The sequence below is a fragment of the Crinia signifera genome, chromosome 19 (genome assembly GCF_055691185.1).
Source record: "Crinia signifera chromosome 19, ASM5569118v1, whole genome shotgun sequence".
In the NCBI taxonomy this organism is placed as follows: Eukaryota; Metazoa; Chordata; class Amphibia; order Anura; family Myobatrachidae; genus Crinia; species Crinia signifera.
Genome location: NC_139226.1, coordinates 10,912,923 through 10,940,518, shown reverse-complemented (window position 1 = coordinate 10,940,518; position 27,596 = coordinate 10,912,923). Strand labels below are relative to the sequence as shown.

Sequence of the window (27,596 nt, the reverse complement as noted above, 5' to 3'; positions counted from 1 at the left end):
GGGCATATAATGTTTGGCACTGTGGGGGGCATATAATGTTTGGCACTGTGGGGGGCATATAATGTTTGGCACTGTGGGGGGCATATGATGTTTGGCACTGTGGGGGGCATATGATGTTTGGCACTGTGGGGGACATATGATGTTTGGCACTGTGGGGGGCATATGATGTTTGGCACTGTGGGGGGCATATGATGTTTGGCACTGTGGGGGGCATATGATGTTTGGCACTGTGGGGGGCATATGATGTTTGGCACTGTGGGGGGCATATGATGTTTGGCACTGTGGGGGGCATATGATGTTTGGCACTGTGGGGGGCATATGATGTTTGGCACTTTGGGGGGCATATGATGTTTGGCATTGTGGGGGCATATGATGTTTGGCATTGTGGGGGCATAGGATGTTTGGCATTGTGGGGGGCATATGATGTTTGTTATTGTGGGGGCATATGATGTTTGGCACTGTGGGGGGCATATGACTGGCACTGTGGGGGGCATATGACGTTTGGCATTCTGGGGGGCATATGATTGGCACGGGGGGGAATATGATGTTTGGCATTGTGGGGTCATATGATGTTTGGCACTGTGGGGGCATATGATGTTTGGCACTGTGGGGGGCATATGATGTTTGGCACTGTTGGGGGCATATCTGGCACTAGGGGCATAAAGTTTTGTCATGTGGCCACTCCCCTTGTGTCATATGATCACGTCCCTGGCCACTCCCCCGATCACACCCCTTTTTGGCGCGCACGCCTTCGGCGCGCGCATGATGTTGGCTCTTTGGCTTGACCACCGATATTTTTCGGCTCTTTGCCTCTGACCGGTTGGCCACCCCTGCCCTACATGATGATCTACTGTGTGCGGCACGGCTCCCTGGTCGTGCGGGTTTTCGCCGTCCGGCAGGAGCCGGAGTGTGTGAAACCGGCTTTAAACCACACACCAAATTACCGGTGTGTGTGAAAGGCCCCCATCGCTCTCAGCACACACTGATCTGTGATGACGGGACGGCCACGGCACGGCAGCCGGACACTGCAGTGGTAAGATCCGGCAGCTGCGCTGTGACCGTCCCGATGTGAATGGACACATAGCTGTCCATTACACACTGCAGGGACGGCACAGCTTTTAAGCCGTGTGGGATTACGCCGTGCGGCAGGAGCTGGACAGTGTGAAATAGCCCTAAGGGCAGTATTCAATGAGGATATTCCGCCCTGTTTCACGGCGAATTTGTGCTATTTTCAAGTTGGAAGGTGATTTTTTGTGTCAGAAAGTGAGTCACCCTATTCAACATGCACTTCTCTCCGTCTTTCTAAGTGAATTTCGCTGTGTAGCAAACCGCCATCTTTTCATGGTGAAGTGGAAGTGAACTTTTAAAATAAAGTTTTTTTTTTTTCATTTGGTGTCAAAAACTCAGGAATTTTATTCTGTGAAGGGGCATGTTATTTTTATTCATGTGCTTATAGCACATGAATATATATATTTAATAAAAAAAAAAAAATATATATATATATATATATATATACTAGGTGATTCATCGCGCCCTACGGGCGCTCTTCACACCGGCGTAAGGGGCTGCGCCCCCTTAATTTGTGAACATTTGTATATGAGAAAGATGGTTAGAATTGTATGACAGATGCCTGTATTGCAACTTGAGTTATAGGTGAAATCTGTTAAATAGAGAGCATATGATGTGGAGGGGGTGTGTATTGTTTTGTTTAATTAAAAAGCGGTTACAGAGTAAGATGTACATTGATAGTGTGGATGGTACAGTGACATTTCTGGGTGTGGGGGGGCTGTGTGTGCATGTTGTTTAGGTGTGTGTGTGTGTAATAGTATAGTAGGGTGTTTTTGAGTCAGCGGCTCCCCACTGGCGGAGGTCACGACACAGGAACACAGGAGGCTGGGTAGTGATAGGGGTAAGTGGACATAAGGGGGACTAAAGAGGAGGGTGGGAGATACTGTGCAGCTTCTGCCAGTGGGTGAGGGTCCAGTGTGGCAGTACAGGAGTACAGGATGGTGGCCCTGAGTCAGTGTCTCCTCCTACTGGGTGGGAGTTAGGGTACATGAGAGCAGGAGGCTGGGCTATAAAGCATGATAGTTGCATGTGGGAAACACAGCGTCAGCGACTCCCCAGTGGTGGAAGTTATGGTTCAGGAGAGCAAGAAGCTGGGTAGTGATAGGGGTGTGTGAGTCTACGGGGGACTAAAGAGGGGGCTTAGGGGCGCAGGTGTCAGCGAATTGCGGGAGAGGGCGGGGGTCCGCAAAGCGTGAGAGGGGGCAAGAATTGCGGGAGGGGGGGTTGCGAATTGCGGGAGGGGGGGTGTGCGGGGGGTGACGTGAATCGTGGGGGGGGTGCACGGGGGGTCCGTGAATTGCGGGAGGGGGGGGGGCACGGGGCTCGATAAATCAACTAGTTGGTTATATATTCTTGTAGAAGGATGGTAGGATGTTGCTGTCATTCAGAATGCATTTACATAAACAATAATAGTAGCAGTAAAAGATCTGACTTAAAACACCTACAGTAAAACAGAACAGGGGCGAAATGTAATGGGAGGCGTTTTTTTTTTTTTTTGCGATTTTTCCCGTAAAATATGCCGTTTTCGGGCATTTCCCGAAAATCGCATATTTTATAGGGTGCGATTTGCGGGAAAAATCGCATTTTTTAAAGGTGCGATTTTTAGTTAGACTAAAAATCGCATCCAGATGTTTTCCCATTAAAAATGATAGAAGTCGCATATTTAATGGGTTGCGATTTTTAGTAAAGCTTACTAAAAATCGCAAAAAAAATAGACCAGGTTCTGCCTGGCGCTTTTATCAGAAACATGCACAGATCATTGAGATCTGTGCATGGTTCTGTTGTAAAAAAATAGTTAAAACAAAAAAAAAAAAAAAAACGTCGTGCGGTCCCCCCTCCTAAGCATAACCAGCCCCGGGCTTAAAAAGCCGGTGCTGGTATAATAAAATCCAAGGAACAATCAAGTTGGGGTTCCCTGGATTTTATAAAACCAGCACCAGGCTCAAGGTCCGGCGCTGGTTCCCAAAATACGGGGGACAAAATGACTAGGGGTCCCCCGTATTTTAAGAACCAGCACCGGACACAACCAGCCAGCAGGGTAATGCCACAGCCGGGGGGAGACTTTTTATACAAGTCCCCCCGGCCAAAGCATTCAGCCCTCTGACCGGTCAGCATGGGCAGGGGTCCTGGGGGAGTGGGGACCCCCCCAAAGAAGGGGTCCCCCCCCTCCAGAACTTACCAGCCCATGCTGAAGCCCGGGGCTGTCCTCGATGCCCCTGGGCGGTGGGCATCGAGCTGATTAATGGTGTAAAATAATAGATCAACTATTGTTTTTTACTGTGCCACTACAAGTGCCAGCAAGCCTCCCCAGCAAGCTGGGACTTGGAGAACCACAAGTCCCAGCCTGCTGGGCATTAAAGGGCCCGCTGGCACTTGTAGTTCCACAGTTAAAAAAATAGTGCACAAAACACACTGACACACATTTTAAATAAAACTTTAATACACACATTACACACATACTAATACTTACCTATCTTCTTCCCGTAGGTAGCCCTGGTCCTGATGTCCTCCGGTCCTGTGTCGGCGTTCCTCTTCATGTCGACGTCCTTCTTGAAGTCGACGTCCCTGTCGGCGATGGCGTCCGGTGTCCGGTTCCGACGAAATCCATGGAGGAAGCTGTGGAAGGAAACCATACTCACCTGTCCCAGCGCGACGTAGTCCAGGTAAGGGTCTTGGAAAAAAAACAAACCGACACCCGAATCCAAGCGGACACGACGGAGACGCACGGTGTTTACATCGTGCGGCTCCGCCTCCCGAATGCCGCTATTGGCCGCCTTGCGGCCTAGCGGCCAATCAGGAGCCGCTAGGCCGCAAGGCGGCCAATAGCGGCATTCGGGAGGCGGAGCCGCACGATGTAAACAAACACACGTGCGTCTCCGTCGTGTCCGCTTGGATTCGGGTGTCGGTTTGTTTTTTTTCCAAGACCCTTACCTGGACTACGTCGCGCTGGGACAGGTGAGTATGGTTTCCTTCCACAGCTTCCTCCATGGATTTCGTCGGAACCGGACACCGGACGCCATCGCCGACAGGGACGTCGACTTCAAGAAGGACGTCGACATGAAGAGGAACGCCGACACAGGACCGGAGGACATCAGGACCAGGGCTACCTACGGGAAGAAGATAGGTAAGTATTAGTATGTGTGTAATGTGTGTATTAAAGTTTTATTTAAAATGTGTGTCAGTGTGTTTTGTGCACTATTTTTTTAACTGTGGAACTACAAGTGCCAGCGGGCCCTTTAATGCCCAGCAGGCTGGGACTTGTGGTTCTCCAAGTCCCAGCTTGCTGGGGAGGCTTGCTGGCACTTGTAGTGCCACAGTAAAAAACAATAGTTTATCTATTTTTTTACACCAAATATCAGCTCGATGCCCACCGCCCAGGGGCATCGAGGACAGCCCCGGGCTTCAGCATGGGCTGGTAAGTTCTGGAGGGGGGGGACCCCTTCTTTGGGGGGGTCCCCACTCCCCCAGGACCCCTGCCCATGCTGACCGGTCAGAGGGCTAAATGCTTTGGCCGGGGGGACTTGTATAAAAAGTCTCCCCCCGGCTGTGGCATTACCCTGCTGGCTGGTTGGGCCCGGTGCTGGTTCTTGAAATACGGGGGACCCCTAGTCATTTTGTCCCCCGTATTTTGGGAACCAGGACCGGCCCTTGAGCCTGGTGCTGGTTTTATAAAATGCACGGAACCCCAACTTGTTTGTTCCTGTGATTTTATGAAACCAGGACCGGCTCTTTCAGCCCGGGGCTGGTTATGCTCTGGAGGGGGGACCCCACGCCGTTTTTTTTTTAATTTTATTTTTTTACCCAAAATCGCATATATGAAAATGCGCACATTTTCATGACTGAAAATGCGCACATTTTCATGACTGGAAATCGCGGCAAATCGCATTTTTTTGCCGCTAATTCGCATCTCATTACATATGCGAATTCGCGGCAAAAAACGCGATTTTTAAAGGTGCGATTTGGTGCGATTTTTTTTTAGTCTAAAAAAACGCACCCTATTACATTTCGCCCCAGGTGTTATATATTATACAAAGAATTGGTTGATGATGTCTAGGTTGATTTGCACATAGTTGTCACTGTAAAAAAAATGCTACAAAAAAAATCAACACAGAAAGGTCAACACATGTAAATGTTGACATGTGTGGCACTTCATTGGTGTCCATGTCGACACATGAGAATGAATATGAAAACATTCAAAAAAGAAAAAGAAATCTTCAAAAACTCATGTCAACCTTTTTCATTGTCGACCATAGACGTGTCAGTGTTTTGCATGTGCCATTTAATCCTGGGGTTGCCGTGAATCGCGAGCGGGGGTGGGGTCGTGGGTGGATGCCGTGAATTGCGGGAGGGGGGGTCGCGGGGGGTGTGAGTGCCGCGAATCGTGGGAGGGGGGGGACGCGGGGGGTTGCAGTGAATCGTGGGAGGGTGGGTCACAGGGGCGGGGGGTTGCCGCAATGACAGGGGGGGAATCGCGGTAGGGGGGGTCGCGGGGGGTGGGGGGTACCGCGAGGAAGGGGGGGGCTGGGGGGTTGGCACAAATCGCAGGAGGGGGTGAGTCACGGGGTGGGGCCGCAAATCATGGGAGTCGCCGCAAATTGGGGGGGGTGCTGTGAATCGCAGGAGGGGGGTCGCCGGGGGGTGCCGCGAATCGCCACAAGAAAAAATCAACACAAAAAGGTCAACACATGTAAATGTTGACATAAGTGTGGCATTTCATTGGTGTCCATTCGATACATAAGAATGAATATGAAAACATTGAAAAATAAATCTTCAAAAACTCATGTCAACCTTTTTCATTGTCGACCATAGCCATGTCAGTGTTTTGCATGTGCCATTTAATCGTGGGGTTGCCGTGAATGGGAGGGGGGGGGGGTTGGGGAGGGACACATTGCTCTGTTTCTGGACTTTCTTCTTAATTTATGGATTACCATCACCTGTGCTTAAACACCTTTCTTATCAATTACCCTGTTTAAAACAGGTGATGACAATCATAAATTAAGATGGAAGTCCACAAACAGAGCATTCTGTCCCTCCTGGAGAGGGTCATGTTGGGAGGTATGGAGGTGTGGGGCGCTCACCTGGTGTGTCTGGTGAGTAGCTGTGTCTTTGCTGTGTAACATGGAGAGGCAGAGGGTGTCTTGCACTGTCTGTGGGCTCACTGGGCTGGTTCTTTGTCGTGTGAGTCAGTCATGTGAGTCAGAGGCTCCACCCAGCGTTACAGCTTCAGACACACTTTTGAGTGACAGATGTAGCCAAATATATATATATATATATATATATAAATGTTTTTTTTTTTTACACATAAAAGCCAGCAGGGGGCCGGGAGCCGGTCCCCTGCTAGCTCTCCGGGGGGGGGGGGGGGGGGGGGAGCTTGTGCTGCCTGGCTCCCGGGGAACCCTCCTCCCCTCCACATACGTTCTGGGGCATGCAGGGAGACTTACGAGCCTGCCGCTATCCCCCAGCTCCCTGCAGGACGACGCAGTGGTTAATATTCGCCGTCAGGGGCAGCGAGCCCCTGCGACGTTGAATAGGGGGACAGCGAGGCTCCGGAACACGGCGACTGTGCAGCGAATCCCAAACAGGATTCGCTGCGCGCCGCGATAATGTACATTGAATACTGCCCTATGACTTTACATGCTTGGATTGTATTTCTAAAATATTGTGGTTTGTGCTTTAACAGTAAACTGAGAGACAGGTCTATCTACTCTGTCACGGCAATGGTACCACAGTTACCTTTTAGACTCTCTAAAAGATTTATGTGTTTATAATGCATCTAGAGTCAGTGTATTTACCTGAAATCTGCAATGTGCTACCATGATCTATTTATCTGACAAATGTTATGGTGTCAAGATATACAACTACTGTAATGCCCCTTTCTCACTGCAGGTCTTAAACGGTAAATTGCCGTTTCTTTTTCCATTTCTAAACATTTAAGGCTGCAGTGGGAAAGCGCCAGAGTTGATTAACCGGTTAAAGATAACCGGTATTTCAACACGTTTAAAGAGCAGAGTCCTACACGTTTCAGAGCTATTTTCTATGCAGTGAGAAAGAGAACCGAGGGCTGATTAAGCTAGAGGTGCCATAAACTGCTGAAGGAATCCGAGATGCCTGCACTTTAAGTTGTGTTGTTAAGGGGGCTATGATGCTGCAGCAAATAGCCAATTAGGGAGCAGGGGAGGAGTTCCTGCAGTTAGGAATAGCCAGAGGGTCAGGTGATCTGCCTCTCTGGCTCGAATTTCCCCACCCTCCCTCCCTATTTTTCAATCTTTTCTTGGCGGCGGTAAAGAATGGTCCTTGTTCAAATGCTGGTATGAGGTTAGTGGGGTGCGCTCTCCCCTCAATGATACGCCACGAGCCCATGCCCCTTGGACAGGGGATGGGCTGCACCATCCGCACGGGTGGGTTGCGTGGAAGAGTTGAACACCAACGCTGTGTGAATGGTGTGATGTCATCTTACCCTTCTTTTCTCTATGACCGTTCTTTAGGGCCACCACCCTCTTTTATAGATCAATATATATATATATAAATAGTTGTCAATAATAAATTTGACATTCATATTGAAACGCCAGCACTTGTGTCTGTCTCTTTCTTTTAGTATAAGTTAGATAAGTTTAGATTAAGTTATTAAAGTGTCGGGGCATAAGGATTACCGATGGCAAGTTTATGGCTCTGAAACGGTATTTAGGCTCCCACACTAGTCTTCCTCCTCCCCTGGTACCTGTCATGGCCCCCCACCCTCCCCTGGTACTTTGCAGCTGGTACCGCCCCCCCCCAGTACCTGGCAGCAATCCATCCGGGCAGCATGGTACGCAGCGGGCATTCCAAGGCTCCTAGTCGCAGGACCAAGACTGATGCATGAAAGCTTCATGCAGGAGAAGGCTGCAGCTGGTGCAAAGACAGCGGGGACACTGGGGATCCGGGCAGCACAGTCCGTGCTCAGGAGGTGGAAGCAGAGGAAGGTCCATTAGAAGACTGTCATTTCATAGGGGAATGGGAAATAGCGGAGCCGTTCATTAAATGTGCATATTTAATTAGTGGCTCATTAGATATGCGCATATGTAATTTTCAGGCCCGCTATTTCCTATTCGCAGCATGGACCCCCGCCGATGAAATAACAATCTAATGGACCTACCTCCTCCTGAGCACAGACCTGCCCGGATCCCCAGCGCCCCCGCTGTGTGTGCACGAGCTGCAGCCTCCTCCTGAATCATGCTCCAGCATCAGTGGGGGACCTGCCGACTAGGAGCCCTGGCATGCCGCTGCCTACTGCACTGCCCGGATGGATTGCTGCCAGATACCAGGGGAACAAGGTAACAGGGCAGGACAGGTACCAGAGGACACAAGGGGATTAAAAGGTTTCACTTTGATGTGAATGGTACTTAAACGGTAACCTACTGCAATGTGAAAGCTAATACCATTTTAAATACAGTTTAAAAATACCGGTTCTTTAAACGGCTTGGCAGTGGGAAAGCAGCATAACTTCTTCCTATTTTGCTGTGGGTATGGATCCTTAGACTGTGCACTGGACCAGAGAGCATCTACCAGGACGAAGAGACCAGAACCTTATCATGAGGTGGGAGAATATGTGCTTAGAATGTACAGGTTGGTCTTTTATCTTTGTGTGTATGTTACAGAACATTGAAAAAAAAAAAAAAGAAGAAGTTGTTCGGAAACGGTTCACGTTTGAAAGCCAATACAATAGACCATCTATAGTGTTAGTCACTGTATTCTACAGTATTTAGTGTACAAAAAGAAAAAATGGTGTAACCAATTTCTTCCCCAGAGCATTTGCTCCAATGTTCCCCAGAAGGAGGAACTTGTGGACTGCATTTGGAAACCCAAATTGCAAAGTTGTGTGAAATGTGGTATTTTATTCAGAGTGTAATGAACACAGGAATTTGCATAAAGTATTTTATTCTTTAGGAAACCACAGATGTGGTGCACAAACACCAACACTAGGTCACATTAGTAGCATAATGGTAGATGAAATAGTTGCAAAGCATAAAATACCATGTAGTGTCGCAGCAACAAGTGACCAGTTACCAGTTGGACAAGTCCTCTGCTCTCCATGGGTACACAGTGTAAGCCGAGATGTTCCTGGAAGCACAGGCTCCACAATATTCTACAGAGAAACACTTAGCCACCTCAATGGTAAGTTCTCCGAAGGAGCTGAATGTAAGGTCTATCTTTCCTGGCTGGCCAATGGACACTACATCCATCCATCTGGAAATGAACAGGTCTGGAGCCAAAGTAAGAGGTAGATCTACCATGAAACCATTTACCTGGTGGAAGAGTACAAAATAAATTAAAAAAGGTAAAAAGATGAATAACTATCCACAACATATAATATTTTAGATCAAGATAAAAGCCAACAAAACTAGGTATTTCAGAAAATATCACTAGATCATCCATGTATAGAGTTAGGAAGTGGGAAGAAAAGGTTCTCCCAGCAGCACTGAATACGGCAAGCGTCGGAAATGTGATGGTTGATGAGCATAGAGTTAAGCAGTTTGCTACAGCTTGAGGAAGCCATATTATCACCCAACTGTAACATCTTGGTTGTGCTATTAGCAACCTTAAGAATAGGGTATGGTGTAACCAATCAAGAGCCATGCAGGCACCTTAGCCAACATTTAAGTGCAAGCCACCAATAAATTAGGCAAGGACAGTACTGAACGTTTACTATGCAGAGAAACATGGATCCAAGTGCCCCAGGGAGACTAACCAGGACTTCTTTTACCACTTTTCTCAGAACCATTTGAACGGGTTAGTGTAGATCCTGTGGGGCCCCTAGCTATACCCAGCAGCTCAGGGAAACAATATATCCTCACTGTGGATACACAGAAGCTGTAGCGCTCTCCTCAATCCGCGCAGACAGTGGCGGATGCGCTCAAATCCATTTTCTCCAGGGCGGGGTTCCCAAAGGAAAGGTTATTTGGCCAGGGAACCCAGTTCATGTCTAAGCTCATGCAGAGTCTCTGTAATTCCCACATGGCAATGACCATGTAATCCCACACGGCAACGAACATGGAACTCCTGGCAACAAGCATGTAGGTAAGCAGCACTTATAGAGCATAATTTGTAATAGACTTAACATGTAACTGGCATTACAGTATACATTTTTGGCATGTGAATTTTGGCTCAACCCATGTGGCATTATGTAAATTTTGGCTTATTCCTTTTGGCATCATGTGTAAGGAGCAAGTATAATGGGGTCTACTATTTTGTTGCATAATATGTAGAAGTGGTACACTACACTCAATGACACTCTTCATTTTGAGTGGCCACACCCCCTTTCACAGAGCACACGCACAACTACTTCCCTCACTTTTGAACCCAAGGATTGCCTATGTACTTTAAATGCCAGGGCCTCTTTGTAATCCCATTCCCATCCTCCCTCTGCTCTCCTCATCACCACTAACACCCCTCTTCCCCCCTCCCCTATCATGGTGCCCCCCCCTGTCGTTTTCTCCTGGATAGGCCCCTGCCTCCGGGTAATCAGGTTTCCGCCCAAATTCTAAAAATGTACTGGTAGGTTAATTGGCTCCTAACAAAAATTAACCCTAGAATGAATTAGTATTCATGTACATGTGGTACAGAATATAGATTGTAAGCTCCACTGGGGCAGGGACTGATGTGACTGTTCAACTACTCTCTGTACAGCGCTGCGGAATCTGTGTGCGCTATATAATAAACTGAATAAATAATATATTAGAGAAGAAAAAGGCTCATACTCCTATAAGGAGTAATTCAGCAATCACTGTCCACATACATACTGTTTTTAAGTAGAAAATGTCCATCATCTGAATTATTTACTGCCCCCCCCCCCCCCCCCAAAAAAAAAAAAAGAAGATATACCCACTCACCAAAACATCAAGGACAGAATTTATGGTGATAAAGCTTTGCTCATAGAATACGAGGAGTCTGGCTGACAGAGGTGGATTTAGGTGAAGGACAATCCTCAGCCACTCTGGCATAGACTGGTCACAATTCCTCAGTAGGTCATACGCACCACTTCCTGCCACACCACTTGAAAAGTCAAATGCTGTGATGTTTGAACCACCCACAGTACAGAGGCAGCAATTTTGCTGGGATTCCTCGTTCGGGTCACAGCTGATGTATTTTGGCCTGATTGGGACAGGGGTGCTTGTCTGTGTTTGAAGATAGAAACCAGGATTACATTATGGGAAAGGTGCTCAAGCTGGAACAGTATGCTGATTGACAGGGTCTAGGTCGTTGATGGCCATCCTTGACACTCCAGCTGTTGAACTACACATCGCAGCATGCTCTGCTTCAGTTTTGCTATATGGACATGCTAAATCTGATGCAGAGTATGTTGGGATGTGTAAGTCAACAGTTAGAGTGTCAAGGTTAACCATCAAGGGTCAAGGTCAAAGCTATATAATTTCCATGGTCAAAAAGATCATCACACGCAAAAAAGGTCAACATGGCTATGGTCAATATGAGATTTTTTGGCATGGTCTATTTTGACCTTTCACACTATACCATCCACATGGACATGGATTGTGAATGTGAGCCACCTGTTCAATAGCTTAGCAGTCCATGAGAGGGGACCGTGTACTAATTGGGGTTCAACATGCTCAGATGTCAGTGACACCAAAAAGAGAACTGAGGTCTACCTTTTCCAGGGTCAACCTAGATATGGTTTACCAATATACCACACTCAATCATGTCATAGTGCAAACCAAGGCGTGGAGGCTACGTACCTGGCTTTCCTGTCCATAATTCTTGCACATCTCCCTAGAGACACAGTCGCTTCCATTCCACATTTGTCCATCCATGCAGCGACAGCCTTCCATACAAGCCCCAGAACAGTTGTCTGCTGTACAGTCACTACAAGGTTCTAGGCAAAGTTCGTACTCCCCTCCTGAAGGACACGGGAATGCTGGAAATAAATCAGAGAAGAATAAACTACAAGCAACATGCCTTGCAATGTGTCCTCACTCACCCATACCCAAACAAAAAGAAAAGCCCGGAAAGCATCCACCCAGAAAAAAAAAAAAAAAAAAAAACACAACTAGACTCAATTAGAGTTCAATTACTTCCAACAGGAGGGTGGAGAGGCCAGATCGTTTTGTTAGCTGCCACTTTACCCTCTATCATTTTTGGATCTGGCCAAATCAAATACGCCCTATGAGACCATATTACCGTAACTTTATTCCATTAAACTGCAATGAGAGTCTGGGAAAAACCAGTCAGCAGTCACTTGTGGCCAAGCATGGATATACCCAAATCCTGGACTGTTTGGTGCCTTGAGGACCACATTTGTGAACCTCTGGGATACACTTTGAAATTTAATCTTTAGCCATTAAGTCTAATATTACCTACTGCAAGATATCTTGAGAAAGGACCATGTCATTTAACTTACGGCAGAAGGTTGCATTTCGCCAAGGCTTTATGGACACGCCAAGTGATTGGCACCGAACCGCATAATATTCAAGATCTTTGCAGATCAGACTGGCATCTTCTATGCTGCCACACAGAAAACTCTGGCATGAGGCAAAGTAATCATCGGGGTTGACTTTACTGTGACAGGCCTCAAATGGGCTATCGTCACCCAAGAACAGGCTGCAGCTGTTGAACCTTTTCGTTTTAGCCATGCTACAGACCATATTACCAGTTGCTGCTAGAAGACATTGGTGTGGGGGCTCGTATAGTTCATAGGAAGCCCCCACATCTCTTATGGTTTCATTCTCAGTTGCACACAATCCTCCACAAAGGTCACTTTGGTAAGCAATAGGAAGCAACATTTCTAGAAGGCCATCTTGATCCCACTGTATAACCAGACCAAAGTCTGCCTCCAGTACCAAGTGAGAGCCATTACCGCTCACTTTGAGTGATTGAGGAAGCAGGTAGGCAGGAAGGTCTGTCAGCAACCCATTGACCTGAGAAGGGAAGACATCAAATTAGTTATTAATAAATACTATTATAATACAGCCAGCTTTTTCTTGGCCTCATTAACCAAGACCGTGAGTTATTTTGCATTGCACCAGATACATCTTGCTCTTCAAGGTCTTATAAAGCCCCCCCATCCACTACTGAGTCTTCTGAGGCGAGATGTTGCAGCCAATCCCCCCATTGAGAGGGCAATGGGATCGCATTAACCCATCCCCTACTATAGGATCTAATGGATCCTTGGTGCAGTACTGATAATCTTCCATTCTAATCCAATGTGTACAGGACCATGCATCGAACCGGGAGGTTAAGAACATGGTTCATCTGATTCCTTGGCTCTGTGCCTCGTCATTGGATGGGAAAAGGCCCAAACTGCACAAGTGTCTATAAAAATTATTTCCACTTCACACCAAGAAGTTTCTATCACATGAAAGTGAGGTTTATATATTGCAGCCCTCAAACAAGACCCATCCAATCATTAGAAGTGCCGTCTGCCTGTTTAGATTACCAAGTCTGTACACTCCACCACAATGACCTTACCTGCTCTCAATAGTTCATAAGAATGACAGGAAAGCTAAAGCATAAAGATAGATCTATAGATTTAAAAAAATATATATGGTCGACTCAAAGCAGAATGAGCAAATACCACAATAGCAGATACTATGATCAAGTAATACTTTACATCAGGCATTCCCAAACACGGACCTCAGGGCACACCAACAGTGCAGGTTTTGTAGATATCCAGGCTTGAGCACAGGTGACTTAATTAGTATCTGAGGGATTCGTATTAAACCATCTGTGCTAAAGCCTGGATATCACTAAAACCTGCACTGTTGGTGTGCCTTGAGGACCGTGGTTGGGAATGCCTGCTTTACATGCTCATAGCATTTGAATTCTAGGACAGCAGTTCCTAAATGTGGTACTCAAGGCACCATAGGGCTCCAGGTTTTAAGTTTATACATGGATCAGCACAGCTGATTAAATCAAATTGTCCGAGGTACTAATTAAGTCAACTGCGGCCAAGCATAGATATACTAAAAACCTAGACCCTAGACCTGGGGTAGCCAACCCTAGTCCTCAAGAGCTACCAACAGTGCATGTTTTGCAGGTCTCCTCACAGAATCACAAGTGAGCTAATTAGCTCCATCTGTGTATCTTAAAATGCGTCAGTGATTAATGAGTGCAGCAGCTAGGTTGACTGGAAAATGTGAACTGTTGGTAGCTCTCAAGGGATAGGGTTGGCTACCACTGCCCTAGACCTTTAGGATGCCTTGAGGACCAGGTTTGTGAATCTCTGATCCAAGAGCACAGTATTCCAACGTACAACATCAATGTCCTTTCAAGTAGTTTAATAGATGCCAACAAGTTAACCACCATGTCGTAGAGTTCTCATGGCCGTTCTTTCAGATAGTGCCCAGACTTGCCTTTTATTTTAATTAAACTAGATAAAAAAAATTAAGATCTAGGATATTATGCTAGAGACCTAATGCAAACATGGATTGCAATACAAAATGCTAGATCTCTAAAATGCCACAAGAACTGTAAAAGGTTCTACCTCAAATAATTGTAAAGTCTGACATTTTGTCTTACCCATACAGCGTTCTCTTCACCAGTCATATGCATCACAAAGAAACTCTCGTAGCTTTCCAATATGAGACTTGTTTCATGGTCATATCCTTGGTTCCTGACGCTTACGGAATAGATTACTGTAGATGTACTAATATTGCATAGCTGTGCCAAGACCAAGCTGCAGTCTCCAGAAAACAGTTGCAATTTGAGAACATCAAACTGGACGGAATTATTGGTAATCTTTACAATACAACTGGTTGTACTTGAAGACAGACCTTCTGGGTTTATAGAATTTCCCAGGGTTCCTGTAGCTGCTGTTGGCATAGAAACGGGTGGTGGAGTGGTAGAGCTGCTTGGCGGAACTGTAGACTCTGTTGGTGAATAGTCTGATAAAGTAGGTAGTGCAGACAGAGAGGTCATGAATAGAGATCCTGTGTGCAGCAGGGGTGGAAGAGGAATAAAAGATAGGAGGTTAAGGTTTGACAACACCTCACATAAGACAAATACCATGTTTAGATTAGACATAATACATTCAGTATCTACTGTATATATTTTTTTAAGATAAGAAGCAATGACCAATGCAGAGTTCTCTTGTAAGGTTCTCATGCACATTTAGCAAATTCCATATTTTGTTTGCAGCTGCATTGGGCACCTATAGCCACTTCTGGTACAGTATAGAAGGGAGACTTGCTTCAGGTGAATCAGACTGAGGAAGCCGCCGAGCAGAATTTAAGTTGGAGAAACGAGTTTTTGAGTGAGCCCCATTGTGCTGGTCCCGCATTTACTAGCTACACAGCACGTCTTTGGATTACAAATAGCCAATTGGGTGGTCTCAGTAAGAGCAACACTTCCAACCTAAATATTTCCGGATTACAGATCTGGTAAAAGTTTGGACAGACTGACCCTTATATCATTTATCCAATAAGCGCATCATCCAACAGGGTTTGAAACCCATAAGAAGGACTGTAATTATAGAACACCCATTGCCTCTAATAGAACTCTATGATAAATATACAGCATCATATTGTTTAAAAGCCGCAATCTTCTATATATTTTATATGTTGTATATTGTAGGTCTTGTCTGTTTGATCATTCTGCACAATTGATATATATTGTATATTAATTATTTTATGTATGTTTTTAATAAATGTCGTCTTTTTGAGACTTAATCAGTATGGACATTTAATTTATTGAGCAGGACTGCGCTTCATAAAATGACTGACACCTTTTTGGTTTCTGCCATAATCCTCCATTGCTTCAGGTGAGTTAGACACTGCTGTTTGCCATTCTAAAGGCACCGAAAACTGGGGTTTACTAACCAAGACAGGCCCACCATGGTGAGAATCCAAGAGAATACGGTCATTCAGGTTTGAGAATCATTTAATAATGAAGGATTGAAGTTTAAAGTGGCTTTGTACTGCAATCTTGGAGTACCGCCACAGGTCATGTTTCCAGTATTTCTCTGAATACAGGTAATACAATTACTGAGCCAGCAACTAATCTCCCCTTTCTGTAATTAAAAGGTATCCTAAAAACCATGATCTTGTAAACCAGCGGTTGTCCAATCAAATAAGTCCAGCCATATGGGTCTGTAGCACTTTTATACGATACAGTGTCCATGGGACAAATGAACCAAGGCATCAATCTTTTCAGTTACATACAGATGCACATTTAAGACCTACTTCTCTCCAAAGTATATACTGCAGAACACACTGCATTACAGTTCATGCTTGTCATACCAAAGATGGCCAATCCAAAATCGTGTTTAGTATTGAGATGCGGTCATTGGGTCAACATGGCTCAGGTAGACAATGGGAAGGTCGAAATTAGTTTTTCCATGTTTTTTTTTTTATCCGACAGACAGTATTTTATGCCCTACTATCCGCTAGGGCAGGCATTTCCAAACTGTGGCCCTCCAGCTGTTGTGAAACTACACATCCCAGCATGCATTGCCATAGTTTTAGCATCCCCTAACAGCAAAACTGTGGCAAGGCATGGTGGGACTTGTAGTTTCAAAACAGCTAGAGGGCCATAGTTTGGACAAGCATGCACTAGGGCTTTGATGGCTAACCAACAGGTGGTGTGTCAAGAACTACAAATCCCAGATTTAGCATGGCCAATAAGCAAAACTGAAGCAGAGCATGCTGGAATGTTAGTTCAACAGCTGGAGTGTCAAGGTTAGTCATCAAGGCAATAGGGCACGGATGGAGAATAGAATCATACCCGAGCACAGTGTGGCGAGCACAGCGGGCCAAGCAGTACACCGACGGAGTCCATGTTGACAAAACGTGAAAAACTCATGTCGACCTTTTTGAGTGCCGATTTCCAGTTGCTTGTGTCAACCTTCCAACCCTGTCGACCTTAGGCATGTGAAGCTTCAGTGGTTGACCCAAAGCATGTTGATCTAATGACCCATACCCTTTAGGATAAGTTTAAGCCAGGTATGTCGAAACTATGGCCCTCCAGCTGTTGTGAAACTACAAGTCCCATCATGCCTTGCCACAGTTTTGCCATCAGGAAATGGCAAGGCATGCTGGGATGTGTAGTTTTACAACAGCTGGAGGGCCACAGTTTGGACATGCCTGGTTTAAGCTGCCAATGACCTGCAACCAGACATTAGCTGCTCCAAAATTTTGACTGATTTGGGAGGGCATAGAGTTCAACTGAACCACTTACCAGGCAGGTCGGTAGGTAGCGCACTCAAATTGGATTACCCTTACCTACAGCAAAATGAAGTTAAGTTTGGGGCAATTATTCTAGCTCTGTCCCAAAGGGCCTTCAGGCCCAAATGTTGAAGTCCTTATGTAAAATTCGGTACTTATGTAGTATCTGGGCTGCCGATTTCTAAATCGGGTCGGATCGGGAGATCGCATCGCATCGCATGCGACCATGCGATTCGATGCGATGCGATGACCCGATTTTTCCATAGGAATCAATGTTAAAATGGACTGAGTCCATTTTAACATGGAATTCAATGGGAAAAATGGGTCCTTTTCATACCCCTACTATCCAAGTGGGCATGGAGTTGGATATAAACCTGTGGCGAGCGTAGCGAGCCACCGAGCCCGAAGCGTGGCGAGCGAAGCGAGCCCCGCGAGGGGACGAATACCGTCCCCTCGCGGGGCTCGCATCGCTCGCCACGCTTCGGGCTCGGTGGCTCGCTACGCTCGCCACAGGTTTATATCCAACTCCATGCCCACTTGGATAGTAGGGGTATGAAAAGGACCCATTTTTCCATAGGAATCATTTTTACATTGATTCCTATGGAAAAATCGGGTCATCGCATCCGATATCGCATCCGATATCGGATGCGATGCGATATCGCATCGCATCTGATTGTATGCCTTAACTTAAGGCATACAATCAAAAAATCGGCAGCCCAGATACTACATAAGTACCTAAAATTCAATGCAACAGTTCACTATGGGAGATACAAGTTCGCCACTGGCCGAGTAAGGACTCCTGTCAAGCCTGCAATGCACCTGGTCTTAATCAGCCACAGCCCCTGTGTAATACCCCTTTCACACTGCATAAATATCACAGGTCTGACCCAGGTCACTGTGTGGTGTGAAAGAGCCTTTTGAAAAAAAAAAATCGGCCCCATTGTTGCCTAACCTCCCGGAATGCCACCACCCCCCCCCCCCCCACATTCCCTTGGTCCCACCGCATCCCCCCCACTTTGCTGTTCAAATACCTCAATACACGGCTCTTCAGAGGAGGGGCTAAAATGATGCCATTTCTACCATGAGGGGGTGGGGGTTAAAACGGTAAACCTGCTAAGTGTGGTATTTTCTGTACTGGGGCGGGTGATGAGTCCCCACCTCCAGGAGAGGAGACAGAAAATGTAGGTAACTATGGTCTGCCCCATTGACATCTTTAGTTAGGGAACACTTATGCAGTCGTGATTATTTCTGCAATAACCCCCCACCTATTCATTGTGCTGATAGTGAAGTGTTCCAAAAGCAAATAAATGAGAACCAAATCCACTTACCTGTCAGGCACAGGAAGGCGCAGACATACTGGAAGAAATTCCTTTCCATTGCTAGAATACACCAATCAGAAAGTTACAGAGCAGAAGTAACAGTGATCATATAACACTTCTGTGATAGGCAGGGCTGGCAACAGAAATCTTAGGGCCCCATACACTGATATTTCTGGGGACCCCACCCCCTCAAGCACTAGTAGTTGCCTGGAGCAAGGATGGATGGTGGGTGTATTGTTGATGCCCCAAGCGCAGACAGTATCACTTCTGAACGGATAGCTACTACATATTATGTCACACACCGTAATGCCTACTACACATTATGCCATACACCGTAATGCCCATTAGACATTAGGCCACATGCCATGATGCCCATTACATATTATGCCACACTACCCATTTTGCCATGCGCCAGTGGCGTAGCGCCATTTTTGCTCTCCCCCCCCTAAATTTGAGCCAGCCTCCCCCACTGCGTCTGTATTTGGCCAGGAGTCGGGACCGCAGAGCTACTAATCTGCGTCCCGGTGCTCCTCCTGGCTCCTTATGAGTCAAATGTCAAACATCCATCACAAAATGGCCACCCCCTTACAGCAGACCATTTGTAACGATGCTAGAGGAGACCGCTGCTGCCTCCTCTAGCATTTAAAAAAACCAAAACGGTCTGCTCTAAGGTTTTGGGGGGGGGGGGGTGTGAATTTTGTGATGGACCTTTCACTCGTAAGGAGCGCCGGGACTCAGATTAGTAGATCTGCAGTCCCGACTACAGACGCAGCAGGATAATGCAGGTAGAGGTAGCATAACAATAGTTCCGCAGACCCCGGCGCCCACACTTGCTTGGCGCCTCCCCACCACTGCGGGGTCTGTGGTGCTATTATTACGCCACTGCCATGTGCCATAACATAATATACCACATGCCGTAATGCCCATGACATATTATGCCACATAAGTGCCACTTACCTACATGCTCTTTGCCAGGGGTTACATGGTCTTTGCCTGGGGTTTCTTGCTGGGTGCCAGCATGCTCGTTGCCCAGTGGGGACAGCAAGCTCATTGCCCAGTGGGGATAAAATGTTTGGTCCCAAGGGATAACATGCTCATTGCCTAGGGTGGTTAAATGCTGATCAGTGGAATTAACATGCCTGGGGACATCCTGTAAGGGCATGCAGCTCTTGCCGCTTACAGACTCTGACATGAGCCGGTGCTGCTGTGGAAGGCATCTTCCAACCTTCCGCAGCAGCACCGGCTCATGTCAGTGTGTGTAAGCGGCGCTGTCGGGTGCTGCGTGTCCCGACTGTCCATCTGTCCCCAGGCAGCTCCCGGCACTGCAGTAAGAAGCCTCCTCTCCCAAGTCCCAGCAGGGGGTGTGTGAAGTGGAGCAGGGGGCATAGAGTGGGGTGGCTGGATAAGGGGATGTGATGGGGAGCAGGGAGCATAGAGTGGGGTGGCTGGATAAGGGGATGTGATGGGGAGCAGGAGGTATAGAGTGGGGTGGCTGGAGCAGGGTGTGTGATGGGGAGCAGGGAGAATAGAGTGGGGTGGCTGAGGCAGGGGGTGTGATGGGGAGCAGGGGGGCATAGAGTGGGGTAGCTGGAGCAGGGAGTGTGTGATGGGGAGCAGGGGGGGCATAGAGTGGGGTAGCTGGAGCAGGGAGTGTGTGATGGGGAGCAGGGGGGGGGGCATAGAGTGGGGTAGCTGGAGCAGGGAGTGTGTGATGGGGAGCAGGGGGGGGGCATAGAGTGGGGTAGCTGGAGCAGGGAGTGTGTGATGGGGAGCAGGGGGGCATAGAGTGGGGCAGCTGGAGCAGGGAGTGTGTGATGGGGAGCAGGGGGGGGGCATAGAGTGGGGTAGCTGGAGCAGGGAGTGTGTGATGGGGAGCAGGGGGGGGGGCATAGAGTGGGGTAGCTGGAGCAGGGAGTGTGTGATGGGGAGCAGGGGGGGAGCATAGAGTGGGGTAGCTGGAGCAGGGAGTGTGTGATGGGGAGCAGGGGGGGGCATAGAGTGGGGTAGCTGGAGCAGGGAGTGTGTGATGGGGAGCAGGGGGGGGGGCATAGAGTGGGGCAGCTGGAGCAGGGAGTGTGTGATGGGGAGCAGGGGGGGGGGCATAGAGTGGGGTAGCTGGAGCAGGGAGTGTGTGATGGGGAGCAGGGGGGGGCATAGAGTGGGGTAGCTGGAGCAGGGAGTGTGTGATGGGGAGCAGGGGGGCATAGAGTGGGGCAGCTGGAGCAGGGAGTGTGTGATGGGGAGCAGGGGGAGGGGCATAGAGTGGGGTATCTGGAGCAGGGAGTGTGTGATGGGGAGCAGGGGGGGAGCATAGAGTGGGGTAGCTGGAGCAGGGAGTGTGTGATGGGGAGCAGGGGGGGGCATAGAGTGGGGTAGCTGGAGCAGGGAGTGTGTGATGGGGAGCAGGGGGGGGGGCATAGAGTGGGGCAGCTGGAGCAGGGAGTGTGTGATGGGGAGCAGGGGGGGGGGCATAGAGTGGGGTAGCTGGAGCAGGGAGTGTGTGATGGGGAGCAGGGGGGGGCATAGAGTGGGGTAGCTGGAGCAGGGAGTGTGTGATGGGTAGCAGGGGGGCATAGAGTGGGGTAGGTGGAGCAGGGAGTGTGTGATGGGGAGCAGGGGGGGGGGGGCATAGAGTGGGGTAGCTGGAGCAGGGAGTGTGTGATGGGGAGACAAATGTGATTTATGTTATTTACAAACATCATCAATACTAGAAAATATATATATATATAGCGAAAAGTACAGAATATACCATAACTATATCCACAACTAATTGATCTTTGGAAATCTGAGGTAGGTAACTGCAGTATTCGCATAGAACCATCCTCCCTGTATTTTTAGGGTTTACACTTGGGGAGTTCTGTAACCACTTATACCAGTAAGGGATATAGAGTCTCATTTGTTATTCAGTATTTGCGGATAAATCCCTGAAAACACCTGTAACTATCACCTGAATGTATCGTGAGGGATCACAGGAGGAATCCCTCCTGCACCAATCGCATCCCACATAGGTTAGTATGGGGGATGTGTAGCAATCCGATGTATCAACATCGCTTTGGGTGACAGTTACAGTATAAGCCGATTGGTAGGTACATTGGGTCAGATGAACGAAGAGTGTTATTAACCCTTTCAGTCCCAACATCTGTGAGAGATAAGCAAAATGTCCCAGTGTCCCTCTCATTTGTTATATCAATTTAAACCTATATCTTACACATTTTTATATCTTGCACAGCCAACTTCAACTAGTAACAAACAACACAACACAATCCATTCCAAAAGCAAGTCTCCCAGAGATGTAACCTACCTCTGTCTGCGTTCACCCTACACAAAGCACAACCAGATGCTCCCTCCAACAGGCTGAGCTCAGCTCTCATATACCTTCTGCAATCAATGGGCCTGATCATTAACCAGTGGAGTCCCAGAACCAGAGGCAGTGCAATAAGCAGGGAAATCAGTCCACCTGCCAGGTCAGGTTTTCCAGCTAGCTCTATTTGTGCACCTGATTTCAGACACAGCAACAGGAGAACGCTCACTGGCATTAAGGAGCCTCTCCAAACATTTTTTAAAACAAAAACTTTTTCATTATTTTAATAGTTTTAATATTTTATTATTACATTTTATTTATAAAGTGCCACAAGTGGTTGGCAGTGCCATACATAGGGCACACATTAGAACAATACAGGGTACACAGAACTAACATAACAGTAACTGAAGAACTGAAATGGAGCACAGGAAACAAGTAGCAGCACAATGCTCAGTACACAATACAGCTGGGATGTGGGGAAGCAGAGGAGGTGTCCGTGTACTACCAGGGGCACCGCCGTACATACTGTAGTGTACACATTAGTACAATACAGGGGACACAGCACATTACAGTGACCGAGACACTACTACAGCACAGGTAACAGCAGCACAATGCTCAATACACAATACAGCTGGGATGTAGGGAAGCAGAGGAGGTGTCCGTGTACTACCAGGGGCAGCGCCATACATAGGGCACACATTAGTACAATACAGGGGACACAGAACATTACAGTGACTGAGACACTACAACAGCACAGGTAACAGCAGCACAATGCTCAGTACACAATACAGCTGGGATGTAGGGAAGCAGAGGAGGTGTCTGTGTACTACCAGGGGCAGCGCTGTACATAGGGCACACATTAGTACAATACAGGGGACACAGAACATTACAGTAACTGAGACACAACAACAACACAGGTAACAGCAGCACAATGCTCAGTACACAATACAGCTGAGATGTAGGGAAGCAGAGGAGGTGTCCGTGTACTACCAGGGGCAGCGCTGTACATAGGGCACACATTAGTACAATACAGGGGACACAGAACATTACAGTGACTGAGACACTACAAGAGCACAGGTAACAGCAGCACAATGCTCAGTACACAATACAGCTAGGATGTAGGGAAGCTGAGGAGGTGTCTGTGTACTACCAGGGGCAGCACTGTACATAGGGCACACATTAGTACAATACAGGGGACACAGGACATTACAGTGACTGAGACACTACAACAGCACAGGTAACAGCAGCACAATGCTCAGTACACAATACAGCTGGGATGTAGGGAAGCAGAGGAGGTGTCCGTGTACTACCAGGTGCAGCGCCGTACATAGGGCACACATTAGTACAATACAGTGTACACAGAACATTACAGTGACTGAGACACAACAACAACACAGGTAACAGCAGCACAATGCTCAGTACACAATACAGCTGGGATGTAGGGAAGCAGAGGAGGGGTTCGTGTACTACCAGGGGCAGCGCCGTACATAGGGCACACATTAGTACAATACAGGGGACACAGAACATTACAGTGACTGAGCCACTACAACAGCACAGGAAACAGCAGCACAATGCTCAGTACACAATACAGCTGGGATGTAGGGAAGCAGAGGAGGTGTCCGTGTACTACCAGGGGCACCGCCGTACATAGTGCACACATTAGTACAATACAGGGGACACAGCACATTACAGTGACCGAGACACTACTACAGCGCATGTAACAGCAGCACAATGCTCAGTACACAATACAGCTGGGATGTAGGGAAGCAGAGGAGGTGTCCGTGTACTACCAGGGGCAGTGCCGTACATAGGGCACACATTAGTACAATACAGGGGACACAGAACATTACAGTGACTGAGACACTACAACAGCACAGGTAACAGCAGCACAATGCTCAGTACACAATACAGCTGGGATGTAGGGAAGCAGAGGAGGTGTCCGTGTACTACCAGGGGCACCGCCGTACATAGGGCACACATTAGTACAATACAGGGGACACAGCACATTACAGTGACCGAGACACTACTACAGCGCATGTAACAGCAGCACAATGCTCAGTACACAATACAGCTGGGATGTAGGGAAGCAGAGGAGGTGTCCGTGTACTACCAGGGGCAGTGCCGTACATAGGGCACACATTAGTACAATACAGGGGACACAGCACATTACAGTGACTGAGACACTACAACAGCACAGGAAACAGCAGCACAATGCTCAGTACACAATACAGCTGGGATGTAGGGAAGCAGAGGAGGTGTCCGTGTACTACCAGGGGCAGTGCCGTACATAGGGCACACATTAGTACAATACAGGGGACACAGCACATTACAGTGACTGAGACACTACAACAGCACAGGTAACAGCAGCACAATGCTCAGAACACAATACAGCTGGGATGTAGGGAAGCAGAGGAGGTGTCCGTGTACTACCAGGGGCACCGCCGTACATAGGGCACACATTAGTACAATACAGGGGACACAGAACATTACAGTGACTGAGACACAACAACAGCACAGGTAACAGCAGCACAATGCTCAGTACAAAATACAGCTGGGATGTGGGGAAGCAGAGGAGGTGTCCGTGTACTACCAGGGGCACCGCCGTACATAGGGCACACATTAGTACAATACAGGGGACACAGCACATTACAGTGACCGAGACACTACTACAGCGCATGTAACAGCAGCACAATGCTCAGTACACAATACAGCTGGGATGTAGAGAAGCAGGGGAGGTGTCCGTGTACTACCAGGGGCACCGCCGTACATAGGGCACACATTAGTACAATACAGAGGACATATAACATTACAGTGACTGAGACACAACAACAGCACAGGTAACAGCAGCACAATGCTCAGTACACAATACAGCTGGGATGTAGGGAAGCAGAGGAGGTGTCCGTGTACTACCAGGGGCAGCACCGTACATAGGGCACACATTAGTACAATACAGGGGACACCGAACATTACAGTGACTGATACACTACAACAGCACAGGTAACAGCAGCACAATGCTCAGTACACAATACAGCTGGGATGTGGGGAAGCAGAGGAGGTGTCCGTGTACTACCAGTGGCACCGCCGTACATAGGGCACACATTAGTACAATACAGGGGACACAGCACATTACAGTGACCGAGACACTACTACAGCGCATGTAACAGCAGCACAATGCTCAGTACACAATACAGCTGGGATGTAGAGAAGCAGGGGAGGTGTCCGTGTACTACCAGGGGCACCGCCGTACATAGGGCACACATTAGTACAATACAGGGAACACAGAACATTTCAGTGACTGAGACACAACAACAGCACAGGTAACAGCAGCACAATGCTCAGTACACAATACAGCTGGGATGTAGGGAAGCAGAGGAGGTGTCTATGTACTACCAGGGGCAGCGCTGTACATAGGGCACACATTAGTACAATACAGTGTACACAGAACATTACAGTGACTGAGACACTACAACAGCACAGGTAACAGCAGCACAATGCTCAGTACACAATTCAGCTGGGATGTAGGGAAGCAGAGGAGGTGTCCGTGTACTACCAGAACAGCGCCGTACATAGGGCACACATTAGTACAATACAGAGGACACAGAACATTACAGTGACTGAGACACTACAACCGCACAGGTAACAGCAGCACAATGCTCAGTACACAGTACAGCTGGGATGTAGGGAAGCAGAGGAGGCGTCTGTGTACTACCAAGGGCAGCGCTGTACATAGGGCACACATTAGTACAATACAGGGGACACAGAACATTACAGTGACTGAGACACTACAACAGCACAGGTAACAGCAGCACAATGCTCAGTACACAATACAGCTGGGCTGTAGGGAAGCAGAGGAGGTGTCCGTGTACTACCAGGGGCAGCGCTGTACATAGGGCACACATTAGTACAATACAGCTGGGATGTAGGGAAGCAGAGGATGTGTCTTTGTACTACCAGGAGCAGGTTGTCATTGGTAGAGATGCAGGTGTAGATGGTAGCAGTGGCGGATTCAGGGGGGGGCACCCAGGCACGTGCCCCCCCTGTCATTCATTTCGTAGATGAGGACCAGAGCTTTCCAACGAGCCCAGCCCCATGTCTCTAGCCCCCCGGGAACCGGAGATATCGCCTGGCAAAGCTGTAACATTTTTTCCCCATAGGATAATATGGGACCCGTCAATTCCGACCCCCACCCGGTTCCGACAGCTGCCAGTTCCCCCCCCCTGGAATCACAGGAGCTTATGATTCATATTATTCAATTTCAAATCGCTGGGCCTTCAATATGATACCAGGATGGTCCATATCCGTCAATCGGTTCCAGAGATATAGCGTGTAAATCGATTTTTTTTATTTTTGAAATGTAATTTCATGGCTGTTCATGTTCTTTGAGGGCGTTCCAAACCAAACGTTCTAGTTTCACTGGACCAAAATCATTCAAAGCCCACTCAAAAGTTCTTCAATATGATACTTGTATCATGTAAATGGGTCAGTTAGTTCCGAAGATATAGCCGGTTAAATGAGATAACTGGTTAAAGGGGGGAGGGGTGGTTTTCTCTCCCCCTCACACCAGAAAATGCAGGGACTAGGCTGGTGTAAAAGGGGCCAACCTGGGAATACATTTTCTGGTGTGAAATGGGTATTATTTCAAATAGCTGGGACCTGCAGTGCTCGGAATACAGCCAGGCTCTGCCACTGTCAGTGGCTATCACTTCTGCCTGGCGGTGGCTGTCCCCCATTTACCACAAGCATGTATTCCCTGTTCGCAATGAGCATGTAATCCCACATGGCAACGAGCATGGAACCTCTGGCAATGAGCATGGAACCCTTGGCAATGAGCATGTAGATAAGTAGCACTTACTGTATGTAGCATAATTTTTAATAGGCATTACGTGTTTGGCATAATACATAATGGACATCATGCCGTGTAACTTAACGTGCAATGGACATTATAGTGTAAATGTTTAATGCGCGCCTTTGGTGGACAATGTCCCTGTTTATGAAGCGTATTGTGAAGTTAGGCTTAATCTGTGTGGCATTATGTGAATTCTGGCTCAATCCGTGTGGCATTTTGTGAATTTTGGATTAATCCATGTAGCATTATGTGAATTCTGGTGCAATCCGTGTTTCATTACGTGAATTTTGTCTCAATCCGTGTTGCATTATGTGAATTTTGGCTCAATCCATGTGGCATTATGTGAATTTTGGCTCAATCCATGTGGCATTATGTGAATTTGGCTCAATCCGTGTAGCATTATGTGAATTTTGGCTCAATCCATATGTCATTTTATGAATTTGGCTCAATCCAGGTGGCATTATGTGAATTTTGGCTCAATCCATATGGCATTTTATGAATTTGGCTCAATCCATGTGGCATTATGTGAATTTTGGCTCAATCCATATGGCATCTTATGAATTTGGCTCAATCCAGGTGGCATTATGTGAATTTTGGCTCAATCCATATGGCATTTTATGAATTTGGCTCAATCCATGTGGCATTATGTGAATTTTGGCTCAATCCATATGGCATCTTATGAATTTGGCTCAATCTGTGAGGCATTATGTGAATTTTGGCTCAATCCATTTGGCATTATGTGAATTTTGACACAATCCATGTGGCATTATGTGAATTTTGACACAATCCATGTGGCATTATGTGAATTTTGACACAATACATTTGGCATTATGTGAATTTTGGCTCAATCCATGTGGCATTATGTGAATTTTGACACAATCCATGTGGCATTATGTGAATTTTGACACAATCCA

The 27,596-nt window shown here is 47.5% G+C and overlaps 1 protein-coding gene across 2 annotated transcripts; it reads right to left on the bottom strand.

Moving 5' to 3' along the window:
• Window positions 1-8,963: 8,963 nt before the first annotated feature.
• Window positions 8,964-22,101, bottom strand: LOC146042100 (zonadhesin-like). 2 transcript variants are annotated; one of them, XM_083162011.1, is made up of 7 exons: window positions 21,837-22,101; window positions 18,545-18,595; window positions 14,575-14,984; window positions 12,458-12,974; window positions 11,796-11,974; window positions 10,935-11,219; window positions 8,964-9,350 (listed from the first exon to the last, which is right to left on the bottom strand). In XM_083162011.1, the coding sequence occupies exons 1-7, from the start codon at window positions 22,069-22,071 to the stop codon at window positions 9,108-9,110; spliced, it is 1,920 nt and encodes a 639-aa protein (XP_083018137.1). In that variant the 5' UTR covers window positions 22,072-22,101; the 3' UTR covers window positions 8,964-9,107. The 2 variants fall into 2 exon arrangements, with proteins under 2 accessions (XP_083018137.1, XP_083018138.1); XM_083162012.1 differs by lacking the exon at window positions 10,935-11,219.
• Between the last annotated feature and the right edge of the window lie 5,495 nt (window positions 22,102-27,596).

What these genes read in the sequence shown, in the direction of transcription:
- LOC146042100 (XM_083162011.1), bottom strand. Translation starts at nt 22,071, where the DNA reads ATGCCAGTGAGCGTTCTCCTGTTGCTGTGTCTGAAATCAGGTGCACAA. An exon ending in CGCCTTCCTGTGCCTGACAG is followed by an intron (nt 14,985 to 18,544) that starts GTAAGTGGATTT and finishes TGCTGCACACAG; the next exon opens with GATCTCTATTCATGACCTCT. An exon ending in GTGAAGAGAACGCTGTATGG is followed by an intron (nt 12,975 to 14,574) that starts GTAAGACAAAAT and finishes TTCCCTTCTCAG; the next exon opens with GTCAATGGGTTGCTGACAGA.